Genomic DNA, 13,804 nt, shown 5'->3' with positions numbered 1-13,804 from the left:
ATGTTTAATGTCTAATACACTCCTAAACACATGAATATACCTAGCACCTTCTTTGATAATTTTTCCAAAGAAATAATCGTTGGCGCGGTAATCCAACTGGATCTCCGTGGCTTCAAACGTGGAAGAGCACTTCATTCAAAACCGCAACGATACACTACAGGATTACGGTATCCCGTAGGAGACAATGCGCGATTAATACCCTGATTTGACTCAGGTACTCATTCAGCTCAGTCACCAAGAAGATTTTAACCGGAACCTTTCGCTGCGTTAGCCTGGCGCTCTAATCACTAACCCGACCGGGGAGGGATAACCAGACTATGCCCTTTTACAAGTTATAGTCCAAAAGATGGCTACAGAGATATCAGCATGACTTGATGCATAAACAATTTTACCCGGAAATGGTGCGATTGTTTTCGGAGGAGTAATACACCGACAGTCAGACAAGTACGTGAAGGAGCAGTCAAACCAATTACTGGCTAGGCTAAATTTTTGCCTACAGCATTGAGCAAAAATTAAGGATAATTTGCACAAGCTTCAAGAGAGTAAGTAACTCTATGAGGCACAGGTAAGAATTTGTGCAGACCTCGAAAAATCCGTGCCATACTTTGTCGAAGTCTTGTGCCACATCAAAAACACAGCTGAGCTATACTTTCTATTCTCCAGTGCACCCCTTATCTGAGGACTTATACTTGGTGATATTTTGGGAAGTAATAATTTTTCGAACACCTTTAAGAGGATGTATTCCATTTTACAGACCTGTATGATGGAACCTGTGTTAGGTCCTCCCCACAATTAGGAACCATTGTAACTTCTGAAACCTTCCAAGCCTTGGTGAAATAGGCGAGACGTAGAATTGCATTGAATATGTTAGTTACGTGGGTGATTTCGATACCTGGAAGTTCTTTCAACATTTTTCCAGTGATTATGTCATATCCTGGAGCTTTCTATGGATCCATTTGTTCTCTAAGGACTTGAGCAACTTGTTTGGCTCTAAATGAGAAAGTTCCCTTCGCTGTTGGAATGGATATTTTTGAAAACCTTGACTCCATCTCCGGAAAGTGGGGGAGGAACTCTTTTTGCAGGTGTTTTGCAAATGCCAGCCACGCTTCTTGCTCAGCTGCCATCGGATCTTAGCGTTTATGAACTCCTGCTCTGCTTGCCAAATAAATGTCCGTCACAATCATAACAATGGGATTCTTAGCTTGGTTTTTACCAATATTCTTCGCAACCGTTTCCTTTTGCTTCCTAGTGACTCGATTTATCATAAATTCGAAGTTAAGTTCCTCCTTCCACATCTTAAGCGCCTAAATTGGATTTCCATGCGACGGATTCTGTAGGCTTTGGTACCTTTATTTTAATAGATGACTGGAGAGAGGAGTTTTCAAACAAGGTCCCTCCGTGCTGCATTAAGAATGGTCGACTTTTTCCTTTTTCATTCGTTACTTTTACTATCTTCTAAGTGTTGATATTTTTTAACAACAAAAGATTCGAGCTGAAGTTTAGAAGCTTGTAATCGTTCTACATATATTCCCTTTACTATTTTTCAGAGCTCGAATCGTTTTAATCGTTGATCGACCTGAGTTTTTCATTTTCTAATTGCATCACTTTTTTTAAGCGGACAGTTTTGAAATTGGTTCAATGTCTGTCTGTCCGTCTGTCTGCTTGTCCGTCGGTCATACGAGATTTACTCCGAAAATGATGGCAGTATCGTAACTAAATTTGGAGAAGAATATGTGCTCTGTGAACCGCTACACGTGGGACGAGTTACATCATTTTCTGTTAGCTTTAAGGGGGCTCCCCATACATGCAAAAGGGAGGAGCAAAATTTTCTTTCACAAAATATGGTCATGTGGCCCAATGTGGCAAGAAAATTACATTACAATTAACTGTATTTCAGGCCTAGATTTTGTACAGGTGCATCACTGTGACTTTTTCAGATATTTCAGTTGGATGGGTTCTGAGAACGGGACTTGTTTCACTTTTTGAGGCAGACATTTTGGGCCTTCACTCTCCTGCGCTTCAATCAATATCAAAAATAAAATCTTTTTCGAAAATCAGCGGTATTTAATTTAATGTTACAAAGAGTACAAAGAATTAATAGATCTTTTTTTTTTTCACCGAAAAATAATAAAAAAATTAATTAAGAAGTGGTTCGGACCAGAACTACTGATGAATAATAGATAGAATAATGTGTAAAAATTTGAGTTCCACCGGTTCAACAGGATTTTCAATGCGCTTCTCAAAATTTAAATAAAAACGTGGTTTCGCGAAAAACACGTTTCAAATTTTCGTTTGCAAGACATATCAGCATGGCACGTGCTTTCCTATTTGTTGAAAATAGTACATATTTGCATTTCAATCTAAAATTTCTACAGCACACATATTCTGCCTTCAAAATACATAAAAATAAAGTGTTTTTGGCCATTAGATAGGAAAACCTCATTAAGTAATGGAAAAAGTACTAATTATTATATTAGGCCACAATTTATATTGAATGAACCGAAATTTCAATTTAATGTCATCAGTGTTATTGGATGGTTCTATTCAAGTGAAGCAGGAGCCCGGGAAGTTGCACTGTTTTCAACAGAAGATAGTCATAAATAGGACGAACAGATATTATTAAACTAAAGTTTCTCAAACTAATAGTACCACATACAGATTACATTCATGTGTCGGGGAATGTAAATGTAAAAATTCTCACTTTTTTTCTTAATTTACCCAAGAATTGTTTTTTTTAAAAGCTCAAATAAATTCTTCATGCTTTTTATGAATTTAAATTATTCGCTCCGGCTCTCATCTAGTCTATTTCATAAATATATATTGCTATGGAATTTATCATAGACAATACCTGTCTATATACAATATCATAGACATCCTAATCCAACTAGATTCGATGTTTGAAGATGCGCAGTGCTTGCATACACGAGCTAAAGAAGCAGGAGGCCCATATTTCATTTTTTTGGTGCGTGCAATTTGAATAAATCAACAATTTTTTGGAAGGAATCTATTTGATTTATTGTAAATCAACTTTCGCTTGGTTTATAAGAATAAATAAATGAACAACAGAATATGAACAGACATCAATTAAAACAGAATTTAGTGAAATCATCAAATTACTTATATTTATAAATTACCTGAACTTCCAGAGCATGGTAAGCAACAATAAGACCTAAAAGGATCACAGTCGACACGGATATTAATGTTTTCAAGGCTGTCGAATGAAACGAAGACTGAAAAAAATAGACCAGTAAAATGGTTATAAATGTGTTTGTTTCTTGTAAAGAATAAATTACAATTTTTTCTAGAACTTAGAGGGACCACATAATCGAACTCAGCTTCAGTGTATTACCATTTAGAATACCTTCGCTTTCAATGCTATAGGATTCAACTTTGACTAGAAATGTAACAAATTAGTGTTTTGTATATTGAACTTTAAATTCGCTAAATTATACAACAAGAACCATGAGGAACAGAGACCATAGTCCAGTAAAAGTGTGGAGGCTGAATAAAGCGGTAATTTCATATTGTGGCTTACTGACGAGAATCAATGCTCTTCTATAAAACATTTCATAGTTTACTTATAAGTGTTTGGATCTGCGGCTCCTCCCTAAACAAACCAACTACAACAAACAACAATTTATTTATTTGAAACCGTTGAATCCAGTAATATAATTTAATATAATATAATTTGTTATCTATACATATACATTATTATTATCTTTTTTTCTAATGACCAGAAAAGAGCTGGTTTGTTTCGATAAGGAAAGTTAGGATGTTGACAGAACCTTTACCTAGCTATATTTGAAAAACTGTTTAGATTGGACTGGAATATAGTGGACAGTCAGTGAATTGAAGGCTTGACAGTATCTATTTGATCAGACGAATTTCCGAATTTTTTTGCAATCGCTTCAATTTTATTCACACCAGCAATGGCGTTGAAGTTCAACCTTCATTTAATATTGGTCCAGTTGTATTGAGCATAAATAATAAACATCTGGCTTTTTAGCTGTAATTGGAACAGCAACAATCCACAACTGACCCGGCGACGTTACCTGGGACAGCGACGATGGACTTCTAAATAAATAGAAGTCGGATGGTTCGTCGCGAATAAAGTACATAGAACCAAAGTAGAGAACCAATAAAGTACATCTAAACAAGTCGGGAAACCGGAAGCTGGACGCTTCAGGTGCGAAAGGTTTTGTGTATTTCTTAGTACGTAGCACGTAATATATGCATATATTATGTGAGAATATCCACTTTTGGGTGATATTGACATTGAAGACTTTGAGTCTTCAATTTTCAAAGAAGCAAGAACTCTGACTTATTATAACTTTCTTAGTAGTAGTGCGATTTCCACCAAACTTGGCAAGATCATGCTCTACATTATAATCTACATCACTGCAATTTCGTGGTTCTAGGATGAACTTAAGGGGGATTTCAGCCAATTACTAAAAATTATAGTAATATACTATTATTAACTTTATTTGAACAGATATCGGTATGAAAGGTATCTCGAAGCCCAGGCACCATATAGTGGCAGCCTCCTGATTTTTCTCAGATTTTTCTGGTTAGTAGTTTCTGAGAATGGCCCAGTTAAAGAAATGATCACTTTCAACCCCGCACTCGCCACCTTTCCAACAAACGTCAAAACTAAGACCGGCTTCAAAAAGTACTAACGAGGCCTTTAATTTGGGACCCCACGTGACTATATTTGACAAAAAAAAAATTTTACACCCCCTGTTGCATGTATGGAAACCCCCTTAAATTCAACGTAAAAAGGTGTAACTCGTTGTATGCGTTCACAGTTCCCACCTTTGTACCAAATTTGGTGTCAATTGCTATAACCGTCTCTGAGAAAAATGCGTGTGACAGACAGACATACGGACAGACAGACAGTAAACCGATTTTAATAAGGTTTTGTATTTACACACAACCCTAAAAGAATTTTCAGTGTTGTCAATTGTTAAATTGTTATCTGTTGTTAAAGTGATATCATTGTCAAAGGTTGGTATTATTTATTCGAACACTATTAATGGATTCGTTATATCCCTAAGCGGTCGAGTGTTGGTGTTCTTTAAGCAGAGTTGAATGCCCAGCGCGTCTCATTTAATCATTGAATCATTGAATACAATTTTATGGGTGAGAATATCAACATCAAGGCTCAAAGTAACGTTTCTCTAGATGTCACTAGATCTAATACGCCAAGTCAATATTTATAAGCTATCAATGCGAAAAGCGTGAATTGGTTCCGAATAGACTCAAATCTGTCGCGGAGATGCACATGAGGTCAGTTCCAGACTACGCAAGCATATTCAAGTACCATATATGTCGCACAAGTGCCATATACAGTAAAACAGTTATAACGGGAAAAGAAGAACTGATGAACAGAAAAGGAAAAATAAACATATTTTAAAATAGATGGTTTAAAGTAATTGTCTATTTTACTTTGTTTAAAGTATTATAACGATTTATAAAAAGCTGAATCTCTAATTTTACAGTTACTTTAAGAAGAAGTTACGGGTTGTCTTTAACCCTTCCGCAACTTTGTGCATTTTTGGTGAAATGATTTCAGGTACTTCAGTTTCCTCTTCTTCATTTTCTTCATCCTTCTTATTGCGATATTCAATCAGACTCTTAAAGCATCGTCAAAATCACCGAAATCATTTAATCTTGCTTCAAAGAAAGAGAGAAAGCTTACCAGCAATCTTTATCATTGATATATCTAAGAAGTCGAAACACCGGAAGCTGGTCGCTTGATATTCAAAACTCAACCCCCTCCATTCGTATGGGTTCACTTTATATGACGTGATACACGTCTTAAAGTGCGATAAATTCACGTCACGAAATATACAATTTTGGCCTTCCATAACTTTGTTAATAATAGCTGCATTTTTGTTAAACTTTCCAAAATTGTGCATTATGCTGTACTATACCAAATTTGTACTTCTAGGATAAACTTAAGGGGATTTCGAAAAAAAATTCTAAAATACGCTAATATACTATTATTAACTTTATTCAAGCAAATATCGAAACGGGATGTATTTTGAGGCCTAGATGTATTTAAATGGATTTACAGACTAACTACGAATTTCGTTATAATTGGGTCAGCCGTTTTCGAGTAAATTGGATGTGACAGACAGACGGGCAGATAGACAGACATCGAGTCGATTCTAAAACAAGTCGGGAAACCCAAAGCTGAGCGCTTCAGGTGTGAAAGGTTTTGTTTGCTTCTTCTGTGAGTATATTTAAGTGTAGAACTATCCCATTTGTACGTAGCCCGTTATGTATATGCATTTAGCATGTTATGTATATGCATTTAGTGTGATATTAATATTCAGTTGCAGTAAATTTACAAGGTAAAGTCAACTTTGAGCTACTGTAATTTTGTTAGTAACAGTATGATTTCGATCAATAATAATAACAATCGTTGGCGCAACAATCCATATTGGATCAGGACCTTGAAGTGCGTTAGAGTACTTCATTCAAGACCGTAACGGTACACTACAGAGCACTGTAGGAGGCAATGTGGTCAGCATTGCGCTCGGCCGAGATTATTACCCTGATTTGACTCAGGTACTCATTCACAGCTGAGTCGACTGGTATCCGACGTCAAGTCACGATACAAATCCCACTGCCACCAGAGAGATTTGAACCGCGGCCTTCCGTATGACAACCCAATGCTCTAACCACTGAGCTATCCGGACATTTGATTTTGATATTGATCAAACTTGGGGATAATATTCTTCATATTATATTTTATACTACTACCAACTTTTATAACCCTGGGGTGCACTTAAGGAGGCTTTCACGCAATTTCCTCAATTTAAAAAGGGGAGGGGGTGGTGATGCGGGCATAGAAATAAAATGATTTCTTGTTCTCCAGTAGTACTAAATAAATAATTAAAATTTCCTTGTTGGTGTCCACAAGAAGTCGATGGCATCTAAAACTGAGATTTTCGGCGTCGTCGAAGTAGAGCTGTCCATGCACGATAATTATTGTTGAACCACCCTTTTTCTATAGTCTTGCTTTGAAACCTTTATTTTCCCTGATCATGGGATTGAAGTTCACTGGTAATGTTAGGCGGCAAGAAAGCCAACTTGATATTTTTTTTAATTTATCTTTTTTTGGATGAGCAGCGCAATTGTCTACGAAGAATATTATTTTAAAATTTTTCAAGCAACGCGGCTTGTCGCACCGATTAAAAGAGGATTCTGTTTATCTGTTCCAGCGCTATTTGTCTAAATGAGAACTGTCAAACGTGCTTTGCTTAATTTCCGAAGGTGTAATTTTTCGCTTTTTAAAACCAAAGCGGCGTTACAAATTTGAAACTTTTTTGCAAAAATGATTTTCGGGACATTTAGCACTGAATTCACGGCCGTGGATAGCACAAGCCTAAGGGTGGTTCTTAATGACGTAGTGCCGAAACCCTACAAAATCTATGGTGGCTAAACATTTGGTGGAATGCGGTCATAAAATAAGCGCCGACTATCTGAAACAGGTAAGGAAAATTAACCAGCTGGACGCCTACGAAAGCTTATTCATTAGCAAACAGCCGGTAGATACTACATTGAATTCAGATTGCCTAGATCTGATTATTTAAAAAACTTATAAAAAACTAAAATGTAACTAAATATTTCTTCTTTCTCAGGATTTAGATATAAGTATTTAGAAACAAAATTTAGCCATGTAATTAATTAGAATAGTATTATAGATTTAGATTGGTATAAATACCCCCACTGATGAGCAGACTTGGTAGCACTGATGAAGGGAACAAGTGGTTCCCGAAATATCGGTATTTGCAAAATATATCAACACTAGCGAATAGGAAAAACAAGGTTCTATTATTTCAAATACCATATCCAAGCACGTTTTTTTCTCGATTTAACGCGTAATAATCGTAAACTTCCCATAATAAAAGCGATTATTTTACATGTCAGCTAGCATAGGTTTGTAATTTCAAAGTACCGTTACAATATTTTATTTTGAAATTTGAAATAAAGCTGATTTTGAAATTTCTTTAAAGTTTAAACAATTATATCTTCAAATTGACGGTGATCCATTCCATTCCATTTGAAAATATATCCATTTATATGAAATTTTATCATCATCAACGGCGCAACAACGGGTATCCGGTCTAGGCCTGCCTTAATAAGGAACGCCAGACATCCCGGTGTGGCGCCAAGATCGACCAATTCGATATCCCTAGAAGCTGTCTGGCGTCCTGACCTACGCCATCGCTCCATCTTAGACAGGATCAACCTCGTCTTCTTTTTCTACCATAGATATTTCCCTTATAAACTTTCATTTTCATCCATATGGATTAAGTGACCCGCTCAGCGTAAGCTATTGAGCCGGATTTTATCCACAACCTGACGGTCATGATTTATGTAGTTTTATGTAGTTTCCGAAAATGGCATCAAATTTGGGATTAAATAATTGGAGGAATGGGAAATTGTGATTTGGTGGGGTAGGTCAAACTTTTTGACATCATTGTCAACGGGGAAACAAAAAGGAACTACTAACTAAGATGACGACATAATCCGTGGCATGGGGTTTAAGCGATGCTCGATGCTCCACCCATCTTAAAGAAATTATGTCGGCGATGCTTCTTCACCACAAAAACACCGGAAAATAGCATAGCTGGTAGTAAGCACACACACAGAACCGGTTCGTGGTCAAAACAGCACCCCCTCCCCTCATCATACCGGTGAGTGGTCGGCGTCTAACCTGTTGAATCAACGAGATACCTTTATATACCTAAATTATACGCCAGACATTTTCACGATGATCAAATCTTTGAAGTCAGTGGAACTGATGCGTAATAGAAAATGAGGTTTTGCGTTAATGTTGAGCGCAGGTTTTTAAGCTTAACGCAATAATTAAGATAAGGTCATAGAGTATTTGAATTAGGATTTCAATAGATGTTCGATTATGTTACCCACTATGTATCTACTGGTTTAGTTAAGCTTTTGAGATAATATATAATATCATACTATACCTTTAAATAAACTCCAGCGCTACTTAATTCGTTTTCTATAACCATTACGATAATTCCAAACATACCCATTACAAGAGCGTAATCACTTATTCGTTTTCTTTTCTCAAATAAAGCTTTTCTTCGACCTAATCGATAGCCAACATTCGGCTTATGTTTCTGAGTTCCCGGTGTTGAACCAGCTCCAGGTGCTTTGACGCCGGTCAATCCTCGCTCCTCCATGTACCTGTAATTCGAAAATAAGGACATTAACTACGAAGTCAATTACTTTGATAACGGAAATAATTAGGTCAGTCTACAAAAGGTTTTTCTCAATTCAAATAGAGTTGTTTGATAAAAAGACACGTGTTTCAGGAAGTAGTTACAGTTCCACATACGAACACTAAGATGTGAGTAAAACAAATTAATAATACGCAGATTCGATTAAGGTAACCTTTTAATCCACTCCTTACAGCATCCTTTTTTATGGCCCATCATTTAAATCTGCTTGATTGCAAATCACGGCACGAATCGCAAACAAGTGTGCCCAAGGGATTGAAACTGCTCAAACAAAACTAATTACTGAATGTTGACGAGCTGGGACTGTTGGGTTGAATACACTTAACTCGCACGATTATTCGTAATAGGATAAAGGGCATTTATTTATCGGAAATACTATTATGTGAAATCCGGAGTAAATACTTAAAGACCAGTTGAAACATGAGCATCAGCCGATTTAAATACAGAGCATCCTCGTAAAACGACCCTAAATCTTTCCAATTTTCGAATTAAATTTCCGTTGAATGGTTTAATTGATTATTTTGCAATAATGCTATGGGGGTGCCTTTATGGTCAGTACAATGGCGGAAATTGATGGCGTTAGATTGCCTTTCAAATAAAATGGGAACTTACATTTGGCATTTCAACGGAACGAAATTGCTTTATATTCCATACTCGTATGCTCCATTGATTTGCTCGTGAATGTTGGTTTTAATAAGTTGAAACATTCCCACTGACTGCGAAACTTGCTTGCTTATTAAACACGGTGGGATAATAGGTTTCCAACAACAAACAAAATTGCTTGCACGTGTGAATATTCACAACCTTGCAAAATAATAGCCCTAACCGCTGAATGTCGTTATTCTAGCATTAATAGTGCAGAGCCGATACCGTTTATAGAAGTCTATTCATAATAACGAACTATTACTTGAATCCAAGAATTATGTATCGATACGGTTTGTATCTTTGTATATAGACAAGTGACAAAAGGATTTTCTGCATTGAAGAAAGTTATCGGTGGAAATGTAATAGTTGCGATGAGAATGTATTTAGATAAAAAATGTTTACGCCAAAAAACAGGATAACTATAATTTACGAGCGTATGCCCAAGATAAGGAATACCATATTTTAATATCAATCAACTTTGGGGCTTATGGAGATATAGAGGACATTGTCATTTCAAGCTTTGATTTATTACTTAAAGCATTGCAAAAAACTTTGGCAACGCATAGGAATTCTTCTAAAAAATAACAGAATACAGTGCAGCTATCACATGGCCCTATATGCGGTTACTCTCAATTAAGAATCAATAGACTTTCTAGCCATTATTCGTTAGGTCAACGTACCCCCGTAAGAATATTACTATGAATTCTTATTTGCCTTTTGGCAATTCGATTTGTACATGAAATTATAATAAATTAACACACAAAACAGAAACAGTAATGGTGAACATATTATTGCATCCTATGTAGGACCAATCTGGGTGTCAATTAGTGTTCGTTGGAGTACTTAGCAGAGGAATTCACATGATTCGACGCACGGAATGGAGCAGGTTCGAGTGTTATCGGCAAAGTGTAAACCTGAATGGCAGAAGATGTATTGAAAGATAAGTGCGTGATCCATCCTGTTAACTTTCCTACAAAAGTAACCAATGCAGGATGAAGCTTCTGTTTTAAATTGTCAGAAATTATTTGAGATGTTACACTTTTAAAAGATATAGTATCCGTAATTTCACAACATACTGTGTCTTCGTCCTTTGGCGAACTGACGAGCATATCTAACTGCTTGTAAGCACCATTTCTCCTTTTCCTCCCATCGCGCATCCTTTAGTATTTCTATTACCTTTTATATTCCTCCTTCTATTATCCTCCATTCAAATTTCTAATTCCCATCTCGCAAAAACGTTAATTTATAAATGATTATGTTAATTCTCTCTTGAAATTTTTGCCACAAAACCTATTTCCCGAAACTGGAAAATCTAATTAAATGATAATATGACAGCTTTCAAAGATACGGAAATGGGTATTAGCCTTCGTGTCGTTGCTATTCCTATGCAGGGTCCAACCATATACACATGTGGTCATGCTGTTTATTGGCAAATGCACTTTTAGCGAAATATCTTTGGCAGTTACGAAAGGTTTTTATGAATGGATTGTATAGATTGGGGTTTTTGGAGAAGATGGGAAGTTTTTGTTCGGTGAGAAGGGAGTTTTCTTGAAGAAAAGTAGAACGCTTCCTTTTGAAGAAAGTAATCGTGGGACGTGTAACTGATAGAATGCCTTGTTAATGAGGCGTGATTCTGAAAAAATATAATTGAGTTTACGGAAGATTGATTCAAACATTGATCAGAGACGAGGTTTGTAGTTTGTGTTGCTGAGGCGCTAGCAGAAACTAATAAAAATCTAGCGACATAAATGCCCCACAACACCGTTCGACAGTACAGTATATTTTTAGGTCTTTTCATCTTACTATACGAGTATTTGGGTTTGCGATTATTGTACATTTTCGCCAATTTATTATTGTATCTTTCACTTTTTATGAAACTAACAATATCCGATCAAATCTTAGTAGATAAAAAACCTACATTTATCACTAGCGTTTCGAATTTTTGGTGATTAAGATGATCATCTCGTGTGAAGGCTTTTTTTTTGTTTTTTCGGGAATTTTCTGGGAAGAAAAAAAAAAGATCCAAGTGCGAGTTTTTATTGATATGTTGAGCATACGTAACAATTTTTTTAACTCATTGTTGAAGTACAGGGCAACATATATACCTATCTCCAAAAAAGGCGTTTTTCGGGTGCTACGCTAGATGGCGCTGTTCATTTTAGAGAAAAAAGATAAACGGCATTTTAAGGTGCGTCTACGCCACGGTTTATAAACTTAGATTATAAAACAATTCGGGAAACCAGAAGCTGGACGCTTCAGGTATAAAAGGCTTTGTGTTTCTCTATGTGAGAAGCGATGACTCCATGACAATTCCGAGTGTACATAGTTAAAAATTGCATTGCCCTCTATTTTTTACGAAGCGAATCAAGAATCAAATCATTTGATGGAAAGTACTATACTGATAATAGTCAACTTCACACGATTCGTACTCGGAGTTTAACATTATTAGCAAATGTGAAGAACTTAACCTACAACAGATACAAAGAAGGTTTTGTTTTACACAAAACCTTACCAAAGGCTGGGAAGAAGTGGATTGTTCATGAATGAAATTTTAATATTCCACTCGAACGTCAATTATTGTAGTTAATTACGACGTCAGCATCTTGTTTGCGTGGCAAGCGGTTAATTCGCACAAAATTGATAAGTTTGAACTGCAATAACTTTGACAATAATAGCCGGATTTTCACGAAATTTGACATGCGTATGCACGATGCTGTTCTCTATGCCGGTGCAAAATTTACTGCTAGGATAAACTTTTTTTAGTCAATTTCTAAAATTTCTATTCTATTCTATTAGTAAGTTTATTTGGGCAGATATCGGAATGGGACATCTTTCGAGGCTTAGATTTCACATAAGTGTTTTACACAAAACCTTCAAAAGGGCTGCGTTCTCCCAGATTCTTCATAAATGCGACTTTAATATTTCACGCGAATGTCAACTATTCTCGTTAATTATGACGTCAGCACCTTATTTGAATGGCACTGGAAGGAGTAAATTCGCACGAAATTGCTAATTTGAACTGCTATGGCGTTAATGGCCAGATTTCGATGATTCGATTCCATTCTTATGGAAGCTAAGGATCGTCGTGTCGTCCGCACGTATAGCAGATTATCATCAAGCATAGATCCGAAACATAATCAGATGCAATAATGGTCATACCATGCTTCGTTTAGAGACAAATGCTTTGGATATGAAGCTTTTGTGTGTCAATCGGGAGACCGTCCTACTATAAAGGGCTTGGAGATATCATACTTGCTTGCCGGTAGGATCTTTCTATTCCTGTACAATAGCCCTTTGTGCCACACTCCGGTGAAAGCCTGGGCAATGTCAAGAAAGACGGTGGAACAATATTTCTGAAACGAAACGTGAACGGTGGAACAATATTTCTGAACTTGCATTATTTTGTCATGCGTTTCCGTTTTCGACAAACAAATTCTTGTTAATTTTCTAGGTTTATAGTTGTGCCCATTTTTCATTAGAGGTTGCAAATGGAGTTACATTGTTCTTATTTACCTCGACAGATAGCGATACCGGGCTGTACTCAAATGGCTACTACGCTAAGTAACTGAATAGTTCTTAGATACAAAGATCTTCGAAACAAATTTCTCTTCTTTTTCAAATTTATTCTTTTTCATCTGGAATTGTATCCAGAGCTCATCAAAATTTTTTTTGCATTTGTTGTTCTTGGTTTGTAATAAACAGAATTCGAATAGATCTCTTATTTATTTAACTGAATTTCAATGATTTGTTTCCAAGTTTTCACAACCATTTTTAAGGGGGTTATCCCGTGTGTCGGATCCATGGAATCGATTTTTTTTTACATTAATTGTATCTAAATATAGTGTATAATATATGAGCAAAGTGATTTTTTGATATTCGAAGAA

At 36.2% G+C, this 13,804-nt stretch overlaps 1 protein-coding gene across 9 annotated transcripts in view; it reads right to left on the bottom strand.

Moving 5' to 3' along the window:
- LOC119646808 (small conductance calcium-activated potassium channel protein) overlaps window positions 1-13,804 on the bottom strand; it is an 818,793-nt gene that overhangs the window by 66,836 nt on the left and 738,153 nt on the right. For all 9 annotated transcript variants that reach the window (XM_038047402.1, XM_038047404.1, XM_038047400.1 and 6 more), the window contains 2 exons: window positions 9,000-9,222; window positions 3,135-3,230 (listed from right to left, as the gene is read on the bottom strand). In XM_038047402.1, the coding sequence (XP_037903330.1) occupies window positions 3,135-3,230; window positions 9,000-9,222 (319 nt within the window). The remainder of the gene's footprint in view (window positions 1-3,134; window positions 3,231-8,999; window positions 9,223-13,804) is intronic.

Source organism: Hermetia illucens, chromosome 1, assembly GCF_905115235.1.
Source record: "Hermetia illucens chromosome 1, iHerIll2.2.curated.20191125, whole genome shotgun sequence".
NCBI lineage: Eukaryota > Metazoa > Arthropoda > Insecta > Diptera > Stratiomyidae > Hermetia > Hermetia illucens.
Note: the sequence above shows the minus strand (reverse complement) of the source record. Positions and strands in the feature narration are given on the sequence as shown.